Source organism: Scyliorhinus canicula, chromosome 9 (genome assembly GCF_902713615.1).
Source record: "Scyliorhinus canicula chromosome 9, sScyCan1.1, whole genome shotgun sequence".
Lineage (NCBI taxonomy): Eukaryota > Metazoa > Chordata > Chondrichthyes > Carcharhiniformes > Scyliorhinidae > Scyliorhinus > Scyliorhinus canicula.
Genome location: NC_052154.1, coordinates 34478840 through 34498461, shown reverse-complemented (window position 1 = coordinate 34498461; position 19622 = coordinate 34478840). Strand labels below are relative to the sequence as shown.

General features: G+C 43.2%; 1 protein-coding gene across 2 annotated transcripts in view; it reads right to left on the bottom strand.

Moving 5' to 3' along the window:
- Positions 1–18242, bottom strand: part of spire2 (spire-type actin nucleation factor 2) — a 92292-nt gene extending 74050 nt beyond the window's left edge. For both annotated transcript variants that reach the window (XM_038806503.1, XM_038806504.1), the window contains exons 1-2: positions 17836–18242; positions 10918–10961 (exon numbers count right to left, since the gene is read on the bottom strand). In XM_038806503.1, coding sequence (XP_038662431.1) covers positions 10918–10961; positions 17836–18121 — 330 coding nt within the window. In that variant the 5' untranslated portion in view covers positions 18122–18242. The remainder of the gene's footprint in view (positions 1–10917; positions 10962–17835) is intronic.
- Positions 18243–19622: the final 1380 nt, after the last annotated feature.

Here is a 19622-nt window from a genome sequence, read left to right as displayed (position 1 = left end):
CTCATGGATATTTATACTGCTCCTGTGGGCGGAGCTAGCCGGCAGGGGCTTACCGACAAACTATGCAGGGGCTTACCGACAAACCTGTAATAGCCGGTACTATTGTACATCCCCTAAGAGAGGCACACACACATATATATATATATATATATACAGTGGCAATGTGGAAGAAGAGAGTGGGTGAAAAGGACTTTGCTTGCCCTCAACATTCGCTGCGCAGTATTCTCGCAGACAGCACAGCCAGGCTCTGGAAATTTCCATGCAGAAAGCTGCAGAAGAAAAAGGTGCAATATACTGCTTGATGACGCAGTGTTGTTGGACACACAACCTGACATCACAGCGATGCCGACTACTGCACAGACACACCATCTATCAAACAGCATTCTTGTGCAGAGCACTCTTCCACCAGATTGCATGGCCGCACCTCAGAACCTTACCTAACGGGACAGCTTTCAGTTGAGCAATATATTACACTAGCCTTGTGCTTTGCACTCAGGGCTTTACTTGCTTTGCTGCTGTAACTTCAGTGGAAACCCCATTTGTTTTTGTTTTAACCTTGGCCAATGTTGCAGTGGCGGAGCTGAAAAATCCCCAAGGAAATTCTGCTGCATCCTTAAGCAGAACCGCAGCCAAGCCAGCTTAAATGACGTGAGGCTGAGACTTTCAATGGACTGTTCTGTATTAGAATCATGCACTTCCTAACTGACTTTTTCTTCTTAATTATCCGCACTAAAATAGGAATATCAGTCAGATCTGTTTGATACTGACTTTAAAAAGGAAATATTGTCATTTGAGTGGCAGGAGGTCAGATGTGCGCCAACTAATAACGTTGCAACAGTGAAGTGATGAGATTACATTTTGACTGAGGTATTTGGAGCAATTATTAAACTCTCCACTCCACACTCCTCAGAAGACAATGTCAACAGATCTTAATTCAACTGAACACTATATAGGAGCTGATTGCGATTTCACTCGTTAAGAGCTGTGTAATTGACATGACAAGGCCCCAGTGCTTGCTATGTGATAAGCGAGTCTGCCGTACAACGGTCGATTAAGAGTACTGACATGGCATTAGCTGAAACTTAAGTAAATTAAAACACAAGGATATTTCACAAATACACAGCACATCAATGGCTCTTAAATGTCAGCTTAAAAACAGTTTGCTTCAATTACTTGAAGCAAAAAAAATGAAAATTAACACAAATTAGTTTGAAGAAAATTTGTTTTAAAAATATTTTTATTAGGGTATTTGTAATTTTCATAATAATAACAACAATAACAGCAACATAAACATGGTACAATAAACATTTCCATCCCCATCACATTCTTCACACCCCCAGCAATAAAACAATAGGAAAAGTTAATAGTAGATTCAGACCAGAGAATGGGATCAGATTGTTAAAATTCACGGAACTGGAATCCCTGAAAGATGTGTCACCTTCCACACTCTGTTGAAGGCAACTCTCTCTCAGATGGGGCAACAAATCTCACAACTAGCATTATTTTAGACCACATTTATCTAGGAAAAGTCTTGTGGGCCAGATGATTAGTGGACACTGAATAAGGTTCCCATTCTCTAATGTTTTAAAAGTGTCTTTAATTTCCTATCGCTCAAGTGATTTGAACTCGACAGAGATTCCCTCTCTGCTGGAAACTGACGATCTAACGGACAGTAGGGTAGGCAAAAAAATAAATACAACAAATGATTCCAAAGAATGATTTACAAATTTCACAGTTTCCAAATGAGAATTGAAGCCACCTTCCATTAATGTGCTCTTTTAGTCAGAATCTGATGACCCAAATCTTGGTTCTGTACTAGATTTCTCTACACCAGTCACTACACTACTATTGAAGATGGAATTAACAAACTGCTTCATTTCTCTCTCAGTTCCCCACAGGAAGAGCCCTTCCTGTTGATTCCTGTATTTCCCATTTCTTTTACATTTTGGTTGTCATTTTGATCCATGGATCTTTAATGGACATATATCTTTAAGTCGAGCAGAGGAAGTGAGGAACTCAAAGGAGGTAAAATGGTCCTCTGTGCTATGGAGGTTTAGCTTCTGAACAGAAACACTTTTTGGCACCCAAGAGATCATAGGGATTCGGTTTGATTGGCTGGCTGGTGGCCAATCAATTGGCCAAAGGTCATATTGCGCCTGGCGACAGGCGGTGATTGGGATGGTTTTCAGAGGACGCAGGAAGTGTCAGTTGGATCCTGGTTGCTGAGAGGGGCATCCGTGAGTGTCCGTCTTTCTTTCTCTCTGGCTCTCCAGAAATACTGCCTGTCTGCTATTTCTGAACCTGTTGAGACGTTTTTGAGACCTGGTTGAATCTACAGTGAAAACTATTACACACTGAAAGCAAAAACCTCAAACTGAAAGTCGAGACTGAAGAAAGGTGTACTGGGAGACAACAGAAACAAATACTCTTATCCTTTTACTTTCATCATTATTTTACATCCCTCTTTCCCCTCTTTGTGTTTGCCTGTCTTGTGTGTGTGTATAGAGGGTGGGGCGGGATAGAGAGAGCGAGTTAGGAATTAGACAATAGTTAGCCAGTTGTATTTGCTGCATATTTAATTTGTTACTGTCATTAATAAAAATGTGTTAAAATTTACAGACCTGGTGACTGTAGTTATTGGGCAGCCGTAGACCAGTCTTTGGGTAATTTCTAAGAATTATTTGTTAATTTCAATTGTGTTGTGACTCGGTGTCAAGTCGGGCTGGAATTGACCACACACTAGCCCAGGGTGTCATTACACCACCACAAAAGTTCTTCAAATCAACGTGGGATTCCTCATCTGTTTATATTGACTCCTATTCTTTCCTGTCTCACTATTTTGGATTTTGGTGCTTCCATCTAGGATCTCCAATACAAATAATATAGGTCTGGGTCTGACATACCTGCTCACAATACCAGTACTTGTAGCAGTTGATCAGTGCCTTTATTACTCCTCAGGAATTGGCCAATGCCAACCACTCTAGGTTAACAGCACAAAGGGTTTTAAATTCCACCTCTAGTTATATTTTCAACCTTACAATGAATGTTTTATTCACTTCTTTCACACATCAAAGATCCCAGATGAAAAATGCTAAAATATTACAAATTTTCATCAATATCTAGAGTTGATAATACTATGCACCTTGTGTGAGGCTGCTTACAGGAGACTGTAGCAATGTTCTGATAACAAAAATAGGACAACATGCAGTAGCTTTTATTAGTGCCAACGTCATTGATTCAACTCTCTGGTTCCTTGCAACCTGTAAAGGATTGTCTATATGCAAAGGCAAAGAGCTAAATGAAGGGGGATGGGTTTATCTCCACTTACTGAAAGGAAACCTTCAGTGCAAGTGCTGATGGAGTGGTATTTGATCTGCTTTCTATTTATCAATAGCACATAGCTTCTGTTCCTTTCGAAGATTGCACAGTTTAATAGGAAGCGGTGGTGGTGGTGGTGGGGGTGGGGGGGGGGAAGAGAGAGAGAGAGAGAGAGAGAGAGAGAGAGAGAGAGAGAGAGAGAGAGAGAGAGAGAGAGAGAGAGAGAGAGAGAGAGAGAGAGAGAGGAGAAGAGAAATGGTTAAAATGGTCAACAAAATAAATTACACAAAAAAGGGGCTGATTTTCTCTTCAGGCTTAAGAATACAAACCTGTTCTCATTTAAAAAAAGACGTTTGCCAGGCATGTTAAGTTGGATAGTTTTCATGAGGTTTTGAGGGTGCTGTTTTTACCCAACATGTGAGTTAATGAAAGAGACAATTCTGAATTCTAATTAATGCAAACATTGATTGTCGGTGTTGAGCTCTTGGTTCAAGTGCTATGAAATCTCCCGACAAATGGGTACCTCAGAGCACCACAGGTCTTCACCACATGGAAGTACAACTTCAATTTGGTTAAAAGCCACATTTTTAAGATGCTTTGACAGCCCATGCACCCAGTTCTCAGAACGTTAAATATTTTATATTGTTTCTAGTGTTGGAACATGATCGTCCGCCACCTCACCTCACATTTTAAACTGACTGCCCGTTAAAACAGTTATAATTTCAGAAATAGTGTCATTGCGTCTTGACGTTGGTCAGTTTACAGTACAACTCCAGTTGGTAGTTTCTTTTCTTTTTTTAAAAATAAATTTAGAGTACCCAATTCTTCTTTGTTCCCAATTAAATAGCAATTTAGCATGGCTAATTCATCTAACCTGTCCATCTTTTTGGGCTGTGGGGGTGAGACCTACGCAGTCACGGGGAGAATATGCAAACTCCACACGGGCAGTGACTCGGGGCCTGGATCAAACCCAGGTCCTCGGTGCCTTGAGGCAGCAGTGCTGACCACTGCACCACCGTGCCACTCTTATACAGACCGGAGGTTGAGCTCAGATGAGCGTCTCCAGTATAACTGCAACTCACATTCTATCATATCTTGATAGCTGCTGTACAAGATGTCTAAGTACCAATCATCACAAAACATGTCCACAATAGGCAGTCAATCTCTGGAAATAGGTAGCCCCTTTCACTAATTCCCACTGGAAATGATGGCCTCCACTTTCTCTTGGCAGGTGACATAGGCAGCGGCTGCCTTTCTGACATTTTTTGGTTTTATTTCAGATTTTCTATCATTCAATATTTTTTCTGTTAATCTTTGCTATCCAATAGAAACTTTTGCAATGCATTCTTAAAACCTTTTTAATAAAGTTTGACCAGACCAACGGAAATAATCAGTCATCTGATTACATTACGATTCATGTCATACATAGTTCTGGCACATGGCCACACAAAGTGCTGCTTTGGGATTAGTACACAGGACTGGTCACATACTGGTCAGCAGGGCGAGTACTGAATTTGCAAACCACTCACCTACCCACTGTTATTAGCCTCTTAAAAATGGTTAAAATGAAGTAAATTTCAAAAAGCCGATGCCTTTCTGGAATGGTCATATTGTTCATTGCGATCACTTCAAAAAGGACGGTGGTGTTTAATTCTAGATCAAATATTAATTTGTTTTCTGCGGTTGGCTCTGGACAATGACTAAGTTGAACCATGAATTCTGTGCAGGAATGGGAATGACCACTTGGAATATTATGCTTTATTGCGGTTTTACTTACTTGGACTGGCTTTACATTCTGACCAGAGAACCGGTTAATATCACAATGGCTGCTCTCACCATTTATAAACCCTCTCCCTGACTAAAGAATGAAGTGCAGGAAACATTTATCAATCAATTTATCTGGTTAAGTATTCAACACTCACAGTGACAGGCAATCATTTTGATCCGATTCTGGAACAGTCACAAATGATCGCAGTAATCTCAACAGGCAACGTTTCCTTCCAACATTCCAGAAAAATAGGATCCATGGGAATAATGGGCTCATTTTTCAGAAAAATCAATAGTCACTGCAATCTGGAAGGCAGCTGGATTGACACTTTAGTCAGGTATAATGGCTTGCTCTAATTTTAGAAAATAGTTCACAGAATACTAAAACAATAACAAGACAAGTGATAAAGAAATCCTGGTTCAAAGAGTGAAAGACAATGTTACGAGCACACCCAAAATGTGGTGACCAGCCGAGAGTTTAATTGGCTATCCAAGGGCTTTAGGACCAGACTGTTAAGTGGAATATGGAACAATTCCTGAAGCTTTAATCAGTACACAGTCAAAATATACCCTGTTCTTGACCAATTTACATGACAAAAGAACAAAAGCTGCATCTATATCTGGCTCACTGTTCTCTTAATTTTCAAATCCTCTCACTTCTGATTGTTGCTCGTCATTTAGAAAGAGACTGTCTGCATGCATAACATTTTGGTCCATCAATATACTATGGAAAATAGCAGCAGAGTTTATGTTTGTTCCAAAGTGACAAGTTCAAGTGCAAGGCTGTGTATCTCTATGGAAGGCAACAGGTCAGGCAAATCACCCAGAGCTAATCCTGTCTAGTTCTCCAAGCTGTTTACAAAGCAACAATGGGCTTGGAGGACGCTACTTGTCTCAGTTCATTAAGTATTAGAGATAAGAAAATTGAAAAAAGGAAGGGCAAAGAGTAACTTTTTGACATGAAGGGGGGGATCTTTTTTTTTAAACTGAGCCGTTTGAAAAATTTGAAACAAATCCAGACCGGATTATCACAAGACCAACACAACAATGATTTTCTCAACAGGGTTCAAACAGAAAATCTTTCTTTTTCAATGTCCTTAGATATTTTGCATGAAAGCGACAGGAACAGCCAGTCACTGGTGCCAGCATTTTGATCCAAACAATGAGATCAAGGAACAGAGAGAGGGACAAAAAAAAAATTAAGACATGGTCGAAGGATTCTAGAATCACAAACTATCTTCAGGGTTGGATGTAATTTTCAAATCATGTTCCTGCCTGAATTAAAATAAAGTTAATCTGATGTGGCCCACTCAGTACTTTGAATCATCAGAATGTATTTTACTGATCAAAAAGGTCGAACACCACTGATCATATCTTTAGCATTGAGATATGACAGGCTATGGTGGTTACACTAGCTGGTGTTGCAAAGAATGGGCCTGGCCAAGTTGTCACAGAAAGATCCATTCACTTGGACCGTGCTGTATCACTAACCCCTCATGGTGAAATTTATGCACAAAAACACTTTTGACCACAAAGTCCATCATCGGGAAGTGGTCAGCATATCCTCAAGGCTCTGCCCTGTGGGAAAAGAAGATTGTGGATGCTGTCAGCTAGTTCTCAGAGCAGACCGTCAAAGAATGCTTCATCGCCAGAACTTTCAAACAAGCACCAAGATGTAGCTTGGCTGGTTGTGAGAAGGGTTCTCTCTGTACGAGTCTCATCCGTCCACACCTTGGAAGTGGCTGTGATGGGGGAGGGACTGCTGTCCACTTCCTTCTGGAAGGTGCCTTTACAAAGCAGGTCTAGAAAAAGATGGAGTGGTTTTTGTTGAGGTCCAACTCAAGCCGCTCCAAGATGCAGGACTCTGTGCGCAATGGACTGTTCCCAGGGATGCACACCAAGGCAAATATCCTGGAGAACTAGCAACTCTGTGGAAATACACTCTTTGGTCTGTCCAGAACTTGTTGGTCTTCCAGTAGAAAGAGTTGCAGACTGTCACATTCCAAGGTCCAGGACTACATGCTGAAGGATACACGAAGGCTTGGGCAGCCTCCACAAGGGCACAATGGGGAAGGAACACTGTCTAAGACCCCTCAGCCACAGTACAAGAGGAGCTGGAAACAGAACAAAACCCTTAATCTGTATACTGACATGTAATGAAAATTCTAAATATTGACTATAATTTTAAATGTATAAGTAGCATACAGTACTGGGAGAAATAGAGTTGTTTTGTACTTTGTCAACATTAATGTACTTTTATATTCTTGGAAAAAGTAAATCCCTGTAAGCTGAGCATCTTAACACATTACGAGTAAACAATCTGTTTCAGGAGGGCGGACGCCCTTGCCTTTGCCTCCCTGATCGCCCGCCGTAGAATCCTGTTTGGCTGGCGGTCAGCAGCACCGCCCAGAGCTGCAGACTGGCTGTCCGACCTCTCGGATTCTCTCCAAATGGAGAAAATCAAATTCGCCATCCGAGGGTCGGACGACGGCTTCCACAGAACGTGGGAGCCATGCAATTCATGCAATTGTTCCGGGACCTGTTTGTGGCCAACGTACAAGAGGAAGAATAGTCGGGGGAAGGTAGCCGGCGGGGAGGGGGGGGGGCTACGGGCTCGTTACGGGGGTTTGATGGCTAGCTAAGGCCCAAAACCAAACTAAATAAATGCCAATAAACATGTTGGGGAATGTAAAATATGTATGCCGGCAAAGAGGGGGAGGCCACAGTTATTACTACGAAGATGCTCACCTGTAAATATATATGTTAATTTTTGCGTGTTTTTTTTTTTCACTCTCTAACAATTTGTAATTTGTTCAATATAAAACATGAAAACTGAATAAAAAACATTTATAAAAAAAACAATCTGTTTCATTTTGTGCATTCACAACCAAGCCTGTTGACTGAGAGAGGGGAATTCAACAATCAATTATGTTCCCTTTGTGTGGACAGTAGGCGTGACAACAAACAGTAATGGGGCGTACTTCATAATCAGAGCAAAAATAAGTACAAAGCTCTCTGCTCCAACAAGCAATGTAGGAAATCAGATCAATGTGCCATGTGTGGAGGTTGCAGAATTCCTCAATGCTGCAATATCATTCCAATCCATAATGGCAAGTCACTTCATGAGAAGCATTTTGGCCAATTATCATCAAGAGATTATTACTCATAACCATTGCCTTCCAATTGCGACTCGATCATTATTTGTGCACTACTAGGATTACAAGCATTCATATATTTGTGAACTATTTTCCAACTATTATGTGGAGACAAATTGTTATTTCAGAATAACCTTGAATTATACTTCACCTATCAATAAATGTTTTTAGGGCACTATAAATGAAGAGTTAATTTGGCACACCTTGTCTAAATATGCCATGTCAGTATTCACAACACTGAAACAGGCATTGGAAATTGAAATGACACAGTGAGTTTATTGCAAACTTAATGCTGTACCTAAGCTAACTGGGAACTTCTGGAGAGAACAAAAATGTATAAATCTTTGAATAGCATTCCTGCTTTTCTGATCTGCATCGGAGAGTGTGCAGTATTAAATTCCCAGCATTAGGGACTTTAGCACAGTGGAATATTCAACCAGTGCACTGTCCAACAGTTAGAACCCAGTGGCTCGGCACAGTTCAAGATACCAACTCCAATGCTGAGAAAACAAATGGGCAAACAAGGACTTTGTCAAAAAGATTTGCAAGCTGTCTGCTTGCTATTCATAACTGGCCTCTTTTTAAACTTCAACGCTAACTTGTATTGTTCTCTCCAGATATCGTATAATGATGTTGGGTTTTGGCTGTTCTGAGGCTGATATTTATCAGCTGTTTCACGGATTTCTTTTATCGGATTTCATACACGTCACGAATTTTAAATGTTGCGCAAATGCAGAAATCAGTGCGGCTCACAATCAGGGAAGGAGCATGATGGTAATGAAGAAAAAAGAGACACCCTCCTCTCTACCAACTCAAGCAGCATCACAGTCACATCAGCAGCCATCATGATGCAATTGTCTGCAGACTCATGGTTACACATTAGGATTCCCTCACCCTTCATAGCTGCTCGTCACTTCTGGGCCTCTCTCCCCTGCAGCCTTACAAAGTCTGCAAGTTGGATGGAATAATTCTGGATCTTTCCAATGGTTGTTAAGAATTGTTTCCCTATTCTCCAACATCCCTTTCAGTTTCACCTGCAGCATTGGATATTTATGCAAATGAGCCAAACCATGGAAACTGAGACACATTACCGCACCGGCAAGATTTTATTTCAGTTTTCAACTGAAAGAATGAATTAATTTATGTCCTGATTTGTAAGACATTCCGAAGCACTTTATGCCAAGAAACACCTCTTTCTGTCACGTTGGTAAACATGGGGGTCAGTTTGCACACTGCCTGATCGCACAATAAGATAAATGAACTGGAGAGCTGTTCAGGATCATTTTGATTAAGGGGTGAGTGTAGCCCACGGGCTAAGTAGGATGCTCACGTTTTTCTTTGAATGGGATCCTAAACTGAAAGGGCAGCTGGGCCCTTGTTTTCGTGTCTTATCCAAAAGATGTCATTACTGACAGTGACATGTTCGCTCTCAATTTAAATAGTGGGTTTAAATCTCTGGCTTAAACTCAACACCTACTGACTCAGAGGCAAGAGGGTTGAACCAAGGCCGACAGCTTGAACGGGCTTATATCAATAGACAGAAATTAGTGCAACTAGTTCTGATCCATATATACTAGGTTTGGGGTTCTGATAAGGTGATCTCAGCTAGATTGGTAGTAGGGGTGTCGCAATTCATTATCCAGTAATCTATGTTGTAAAACATCTTCTGCACTGTAAATTCTATGCTTCTATGAAAATGCATTTATGTGGATATCAGGAGAATATAGAATCGGCCTGCGACACAATGCCTTCATCCACACAAAGGAATAATTGTTTAAAAATTAATTATTTGGACTCTCACGTGAACGCTGTTAGAGACTGCCCAGTGTCCACAGTATTCACGTGGAGTCAGTAATTTCAGGGGATAAGTATAGAGCAAACAAATACAAGAGTGAGATTTCCCAAGCCGCTGAAGGCTCTACAGACTTTTAAGACATCTATTCCACTTGCAATGACATATCTAATAAATATATCTTAAATTGCTCATCAGTCACAGAGCAGTTATCATCATCAGTAATGGAGCAGTTATCAAACCACACAGATGCAGCCAGACCAGCTGGGTTTATCCAACATTCTCTGTTTTTATTTCGGATTTCCAGCATCCACACTATTTTGCTTTTATCAAACTATATTGTTCAATGGTTATTCAGTTCTTGGATCCAACTGCTGGGTTAAGTCCTAAAACATCCCAGTGAATTCCCGACTCCCGTCCCTGATTTGTCGAGCAGGTCACATGACCCCCCTCCCTCAGAAAACATCCCTCAATGGGGCTGGGAACGACAGTGGTCATATTGGGTTCCACATTCAGCCGGTTTCTCTTCTGTTTCCAGCCCCACACAACGTTGAAAATCCAATTGCAGTTTATGTTGTTGGGATGCTAGCAGCGGCTTCAGAGCTGAGTCGATTAGTCCACAATACTTGGACTATCAGACCATCCATGGAGCTACAGGTCTGTGTCAAACGTTTCTCACCAACTGAATTAGGCAATCTCATTGAATACCAACTTTGGGGTTACTTGCATTTTGGACCAGCTCACAGACATCTGGAGGATACTCATGGACTGGACCACACGTTTGTAACCACTGTTCTAAATGACTGAGCCATAAAACTGAATTTTTATCAAATGAAAAAAATGCAATATGAATCATCTGAATTATTTTAATTGGCAGACACATACCTGTCCTTCTGTACATAGTCGAGGGGGCATCTTTGTCTTCGAGTCTAAAATGAGAAAATAAAGTTACCAAGACCGACAATTTCCAGAGGATAGTTTTAACCACAAGTCAAATGAAATTATACTTTTAATGTTTTTATTAATTTTCTGTCAACTACCACCTTTGCTAGTTCTATATCTTTACCTTGAGCAGGCAAGGTGTCCTGTTTAATTCTAGGACACAGAACATTCTCAAATCCGTGGCAATCATATTCTCTCTAGCCTATTGCCTTCCTTTTCTTAAAACATCTTAATGCTGTCAAGCATTCCCTGCTTAGAGTATGTGTCCTGGTCAAGTAGGAGCATTTGAGGAAAGCTTTTGTCCAAATTATGCAGAAAAGCCAGAAAATGCCAACTTTTAATTAAGAACCTGTGGTAATAAAGTAAAAGTTTTTTAAAAATTGTATGACAAGCCTTTGTGAAAAATTAGCATTAAAAGCACAAAATATATACAAATGCTCAAGCAAACCTCTTGCATTTGCAATGATTAGGAGCAAATTATCAAAATTCTAGCCAGAACGGTGTACATCAGTTCTTAGTCAGATTACACTTGGGGCCTTTCTCAATGCGTCAGGTGGAATAGATCAAATATTTCAAGGTTTTACAGGTGGCAATTTTAAAAATCAATTTAAATCAACAGGCACAGTTTTCAACTTATCAATGTGACCCCTAAATTTCAATCAACATTTAATTTTTAGTCTTTTGTAGTATGAATATAAAGATCATATAAAGACTATGGAATGTGATTTGCATTTAACTTCATACTCTGATAATACAAAATGGAGAACTTTTCTTTCTTATCATCTGAGCAGTCTGGTTGGAGAATATAAATTAAGTTTTGCAGTCCCTCTTCATATTTTCCTTATGCAGAAATAGTTGAGGATCAGGCTGGTTAAAAGGGCTTATTCCCAGAGTATCTTATTAATTGTCCCAACTCAAAAATGCACAATGACATATATTCGCCGACTTTGAGCACAGCACATTCGCCCAATCACATGCAAGATTTGAGTTAAGGATTTAAAAATTGTCTGGAGGGGGGGGGGTGGGGGGGGTTGCAAAATATTGCAAATGGCACAGGACCAATAGTTACTATTCAATGAATAAACATCACAATGTTTCCTAGTGTAAAATAATGTTCCTAGGAGCGTGTGACGTATTGTAGAAAACAGGTTTTGCCGGAACTAAAAGCAAAGTTGCTGGTTCACATTACACTAACTGTTCAAAGTGCTCATCAATCCAAGATTACTAACTTAGTCCAAGCAAAGATTTGTTTTCACAATATTGGGATGGAATGTAAAGTTGCTGTTTGCAGCAGGTCCATATAAACAAACCTAAACTGAAGCATAACTAGTATTCAAGCATGGGACAGAGTTTATACATGAGAAAGCTATCTCGGCTGAGGGGGTAACAGTAATGAGTAACACAAATGGAATAAACTTTTCTTGTCATTTTTATAAAAGGATTGCCCTAATAATTTTGTTCGAAATAATTTTTTTTTAAATGTTAATTTAAATTACAAGTACAACAAAGTAATTCAGCATCTTTTAAAAGTTGTTCTAAAGTCCAAACATTGTTGCTTTCACACATGAATCATAGATGCTCCTAAATTAACTGATAGCCACTGTTCAGAAGGATATGTGATATGTGAGATTCCAAAATGGAACAGTGCTCAAAAGACTGTAACTTTTACTTTCTTTATAAAATGTGAAGGAACAGTCACAGGACTGCTAACTAGTTTCAACAACAGGAAAAAAACATTTATTAAACAATGTCTTTACTCCTCTCTAATCAATTACACACTGATTTTAGGATTAACACGGATTACAAAGTACATCTTAATCCACAATGGTCTCATTCACACAAAGTCCCTTTTAAGTACACAAGATGACTGTGGGCAAATACACTCTCCACTCTGAACCCCAAGTGAATGTTTGTGGATGTCTTCTCAGAATCCCCACCCCCCAAATGATTGCCACGTGAGAGTTTCCAAACCGCTCTCCTGTTTTCCCTCAGCCATTTTCATTCTGAAATACTGACCAGGTCTACGTTTAACAGTGGATCCAATCCTCGATTTTACAAAGGGTAATCTGTACTCGAAACGTTAGCTCTTTTCTCTCCCTGCAGATGCTGCCAGACCTGCTGAGATTTTCCAGCATTTTCTCTTTTGGCCTCGATTTTACACCTCTACTTTCAGGTTTCCTTTATCTTTCCTGCTTTTACACAAACTCCTACATCTAGCCACCGATTTCCACAGTTATTTCAACTCACGCTCCAGGGGCCGCAGTAAAATGGTACAAACCTGAATATCTATTCTGATATCTTTCTGGTGTCTCAGCCCAGTCTGTCTTTACTGAACAGTTCTCTGGTCGAGTACCTTCAACACAGATTTCTTGGAAACTTCTCTTCATTTCTCTAGTTTCTTAACAATCTGCTCTGCAGATCTCTGCACTTGTTTTCTTAACCATTACTCCACGGTATGGCTTTTCTTCTCGAAAAGTGAAGAGGGGTGTTCCCTTTCTAGCCTTCTAAACCAACTGCTTCTAATAGAACTGCCTTCCTTCTTACTACCTATCTTCAACTGCAATCAAATTTGCCAAACTAAAACGTAAAAGCTTCTCTACTTTGCAAGGCCCCAGTTGCTAAGCAACTGCTGCTGGTTTATTAATTCTGCATGCCAAAATTCTAACCTTACTGTGGATATCCAAATGCAAACATTTGGCCGATTGTCAATGAATCTACACATATACAGTGGACTGCCAGTATTCGAGACCTTCTTGAGGTAATTTTTCTGTTCCCAGCAAAATTTTCATAATTGCATACAATAGTTAAGCCCTGCTTATGCTGACAAAATAGCTTAAAGCCTGATAGTCCAGAGAATTCCTACAGTGCAGAAGAAGGCCATTCAGCCCATTGAGTCTGCACCAATCCGCTGAAAGAGCACCTGACCTTGGTCCACTCCCCCACCCTATCCCCATATCCCCATCTAACTTGCACACCGTTGGACACTAAGATGAAATTTTAGCATCCTCTCCGTCTCCACTAATTTCTTATAATAATAATCTTTATTAGTGTCACAAGTAGACGTACATTAACACTGCAATAAAGTACTGTGAAAGTACCCCGTGCTTGCAGATAGTTCTTTTTATGTAATTAATAGACAGCTCTGTTCAATATGCAAATATTACTTTAATACAATATAAAATACTGTGCACCCTATTTAATTTTATGGTGGTGGGTGTCTACCAATGTCAGATATTTTTGTGTGATTTACAAACAATTGACAGTGACAGGTGGTGTATAAATTCAGAGTTTCTCCTAATTATTAACACCTCATGGGGAATTTATGGGTGGACAGTGAACTCTGACCGAGAGAAGAAAAACAAGAAACTGATTGGCTGCAGTATCCGTTTCGAAAGAGGATGTAGATGAAAGAATTGTGGGTAAACGAGTTTGGTCACTCGTGTGTCATAAAAAATCCTTCAATGTTTAAACTGCAATATTGATAATTTCACAGAACCTTTTTGCATGTCCGAAATTTGACTTTAACAGGAAAATACCAATTTATAAAACACAAATTATATACCACACACATCATAACATTGTTCCATTGTAAATTAACTTTCTCTTCTTCTCCCTAAAAATGACTGGGCAGAATTTTGAGAATCCTTTTAAGTACTAAACTCTCCATGGTAAAGCTAATTCCAACTAATACGGAGCCCACCCGTGTAATGGATGTTGCATCAGTATTTTGCTGTGCACCACTTGATAAATGATACAAGTTTATTTTGTTTTAAAGTCATTATCAGGAGGCTATTGGAACAAAAAGTGCTCCTAACGGTGCAAACCTATGCAGCATTTTTCAGGGTAGGGTTTGTCAGGGTAGGGTGAGTGTTATATAAATTAGATTTAGAGTTCTAGCCAATATAATTACATTTTGATTTGTAAAATTGCAAGGCTATAAATTACTCATTTTCCTCCCACACCTTCAAACTAATGCACCAGCTATTGTAAACAAGAACCCAACAGTTATCTGCCATTAACACCTGAACTGGCTGCAAGAATGGCAGCGTGCCAGGGATTTTCTTCACACCCCCGAGTTGTTTCTAGTTGGCCGGCAGCACAGTGGAGATTAAGAACTCAGCGGATAGGCAAGAAAATGCTGGAAATAATCAGGTCAGACAGCACCAGCAGTGAGAAGCACAGTTAACATTTTAGGGATGTCCTTTCATCAGGTGCTGCTTGACCTGCTGGGTATACAGAAGAACGTAAGAAATAGAAGTAGGAGTAGACCATGTGGCTCGTTGAGCCATTCAAGATGATTGTGACTGATCTTGGGCTTCAACTCCACATCCCTGCCTTGCTCCTATAGAATCTCTACTGGGCAGAGGGAGGCCATTCAGCCTATCGGGTCTGCACTGACCTTCTGAAAGAGCACCCTACATACGCCCACTCCCCTGACCTATCCCCGTAACCCAGCCTAACCTGCATATCCCTGGACACAAAGGGGAAATTTAGCATGGCCAATCCACATAGCCTGTTTTGGACTGTGGCAGGAAAACAGAGCACCTGGAGGACACCACACAGACATGCAGGGCCGGCTCAAGGTACCTGCAACTCGGGCAGTCGCCTGGGGCGCCATGTGCTAGGGGGCGCCATTCAGTGGCCGAAAGGTTGTAAGATTCTAAGGAAGATCTGCGCATTTGCAACATGTTGCTTCCGCTTGATGGCAGCTACGCATGCTCAGTAGCTGCCCACGCGCAGCCCGGAGTCACGTGGGGTGCTCCTTCAGCCCCGGCCCCGCCCCCTGTGCGGCCGCCTGCCGGTCTGGTTCAGCCGCTGGCAGCTGCTCAGTGTCTGTGTGAGGCAGTGGCTGCACGGAGGGTCCTCGGCGGGAGGAGGGCCGCTGAGGGGAACAGGAAAAGGCTATCCGCAGCGGGGAAAGGTGATGGAGCGCAGCGCTGGAGGCCTTTAAAATTGGCACTTGTGAGGGCGCCGAAGTTCAGCTTGCCCGGGGTGCCAGCAACCCTAGGGCCGCTACTGCAGACATGGGAAGAAAATGCAAACTCCACACAGTCACCCAAGGCTGGAATTGAAACCGGGTCCCTAGTGCTGTGAAACAGCAGTGCTAACCACTGTGACCTCCCATATTCATTAATCCCACGAGACACCAAAAATCTGTTCATCCCTGCCTTCCATGTATTCACTGATGGAGCTTCCTCTGGGGTAGCAAAATCCAAAGGTTGACAACCCTTTGAATGAGTGATCAACCCCTTATCCTGAGACCAGGATCCCATGTTTTAGATTCCTCGGCCAGTGGGGAAACAATCTCTCAGCATCTACCCTATCTTCACCTTCAGAATTTGGTAGGTTTCAATGAGGTCGCCTTGCACTCTTCCATATGCCAGAGAATATAAACCTAATTTATTTAGCCTCTCATCATTGATCCCTGGGAAGAGGAGATTGTCCTATTTAGACAACCTCCAACACAAGTGTATCTTTCTTAATTATGGAGCCCAGAACAGCACATAATGTTCCAAATGTGGTCTCACCAAAACCCTGAGAAATTGTAGCAAACCTTTTTTCTTGTACTCCACCTCCTCTCGCAATGAAGGGAATTGCCTTTCTAATTGCTTGGTCACCTGCATGCTAACTTTTCAGCATTTTCTGTTTTTACTTCAGATTTCCAGCACCTGATGTATTTTATATTTTTATTATTGACAATTAAGTTTACAAACTGCATTGGGCAGCACCGAATTCTCCTGCTAAAATGTAGAGTCTAGCTGGATTCATGTAAGTGGAAGACCCATTAGTTCATGCTCACCCTAGAGTCCAAAGCTATGCTTAATCAAGATTAATGAGTAAGTGAAAGTAAGTGCAATACATTGAAGTAGCTCCAATTACATTCAAAAATATTGCGAGGACCCTATGACTGGGTAATTGCCTCACACTTCCCTGCAAGACACCTCTTGTAGCACGTTATTGTCTGGATCACATCTGGCTAAAGGGATATTCTAAAAAGCATCACTCAAAACATGAAAGCAATAAGTTACATTAACTGATGAGAGGAAAACAATTTGATTTCAAACATTCAGGTTCTGACTTTTTATTGCTGGCTAATTGAGGAAATGGTTCATGTTTTTTTTAAATTCCCTGCCTGGGGTAGCACAATGGCTAGCACTGCTGATTCGTGGCGTCCAGGACCTGGTTCCATCCGGTCCTGGGTCACTGTCCATGTGGAGTTTCCAGTGTCTGTGTGGGTCCCACCCCCATACCACAAAAATGTGCAGGGTAGGTGGATTAGCCATGCTAAATTACCCCTCAATTGCAAAAAAAAAATCGGGTACTCTAAATTTAAATAAACAGTTCCCTGCCTGAAATTTAAAGAATCTAGAGTTTCAAAAGCAGAAACATTTTAAATCAAGCAACATCTGAACAGGTAGAAAAGTGGGCTGCACATATTAGAAAGTCTATTTGAATTGAGATATCCTGAAGTCAGTTATATTTTAATGACTCGAGGTTTGCATCGATGTCTATAAAAATATGGGAGATTTACAATTGAAAGTTTTCTTAGTTATTTGTATATCCATGGATTGCATTGTGTTCAAGGCGAGTATACATTGTGATGGTGAAGAATGTCGGGTTTATATAGTAGCTGCATTGACTTTAATCCAATTGTGGTGGTGTGTATAAGTCAGCAATTACAACTGGCTAATGAAACTTGAGGTGACCCCCTTCTCGGTGTTGCTGGGAGTTGGCTAACTATAATTATGGTATGGAATGGGGGCAAGGCGACAAGAAAGTGATAAGACTGGAAACTTGTGGGTGATGTTTGCCCTGGTGCTGGAAGTGGTAGGGGGAGGGAGGGGACTGCCTCTGCCTTACCTGCCAGCGATGCCCTCTTCTCCTGGCCGCACAGGGACACGGTGCCATCCCGGTGCAGTCGGATGGCATCCAGCTCCCTGACGCGGCCAATGCGCTGCTGCTCCCGGGGCCAGTCTCGGTGTAAGGAGCGGCAGCATTGGTAACACACCGCCCAGGCTTGCTCCTCATTGATCGGCTGCTCGTAGGCTCTCAGCACCTCGTCCAGGGACAAAACCTGCGGCTCCAGCCCATCGGCCGAGCCGGCTACTGGCTGCTGCGGCTCCCCGTCACTGCCCGACCTGGCCATCTCCCCCGCCGCTTTCTCATTTTACTGCCCAACCTTCCTCCAGGTTTCCATAACAGCGAATCCCCGAGTCCTGCAGCTCGCTGTGTCAATCAGCCGGCACCATGTGATCACCCTGCCTGAGGACAGCCTCCTGTAACACACAGCCAAACAGGAGCAGAGAGAGAGGTGGTCAAAGCACTAACAACACATAAAAGCCAGGGCAGGGGCCTCAGCTTTCAGTACAGTGCAGCTCTCCCCTCAAAACATAACCCCCCGTGTTGGTGCTGGGCTGGGTGCACTGGACTCGGCGGACTGGGCTGGACTAGACTGGGCTGGACTAGACTGGGCTGGGTGCACTGGCTGGGCGGACTGGACTTGGCTGGGCAGACTGGGCTGGATGGACTGGACTGGGTGCACTAGACTGGACTTGGCTGGGTGGACTAGACTGGGCTGGGTGCACTTGGCTGGACAGACTGGGCTGAGCTGGGTGCACTGGGCTGGGCGGACTGGGCTGGGTGGACTGGGTGGATTGGACTGGAGTTGGCTGGGCGGACTGGACTGGGCTGGGTGCACTGGACTCGGCGGACTGGGCTGGACTAGACTGGGCTGGGTGCACTGGCTGGGCGGACTGGACTTGACTGGGCTGGATGGACTGGACTGGGATCACTGGGCTGGACTTGGCTGGGCGGACTGGACTGGACTTGGCTGGGTGGACTAGACTGGGCTGGGTGCACTAGGCTGGACTGGACTTGGCTGGGCAGACTGGACTGGACTTGGCTGGGTGGACTAGACTGGGCTGGGTGCACTAGGCTGGGCTGGACTTGGCTGGGCAGACTGGACTGGACTTGGCTGGGTGGACTAGACTGGGCTGGGTGCACTAGGCTGGGCTGGACTTGGCTGGGCGGACTGGACTGGACTTGGCTGGGTGGACTAGACTGGGCTGGGTGCACTAGGCTGGGCTGGACTTGGCTGGGCAGACTGGGCTGAGCTGGGTGCACTGGGCTGGGCGGGCTGGACTAGGCTGGGCAGACTGGGCTGGATGGACTGGACTGGGTGCACTGGGCTGGACTTGGCTGGGCGGACTGGACTGGACTTGGCTGGGTGGACTAGACTGGGCTGGGTGCACTAGGCTGGGCTGGACTTGGCTGGGCAGACTGGGCTGAGCTGGGTGCACTGGGCTGGGCGGGCTGGGCTGGGCTGGACTTGGCTGGGCAGACTGGACTGGACTGGGTGCACTGGGCTGGGCTGGACTTGGCTGGGTGGACTAGACTGAGCTGGGTGCACTGGGCTGGGCTGGACTTGGCTGGGCAGACTGGGCTGGACTGGGTGCACTGGGCTGGGCTGGGTGGACTGGGCTGGGCTGGGTGGACTGGGCTGAGCTGGGTGCACTGGGCTGGGCTGGACTTGACTGGACTGGACTGGGTGCACTGGGCTGGGCTGGGCAGACTGGGCTGGACTGGACTGGGTGCACTGGGCTGGGCTGGACTTGACTGGACTGGACTGGGTGCACTGGGCTGGGCTG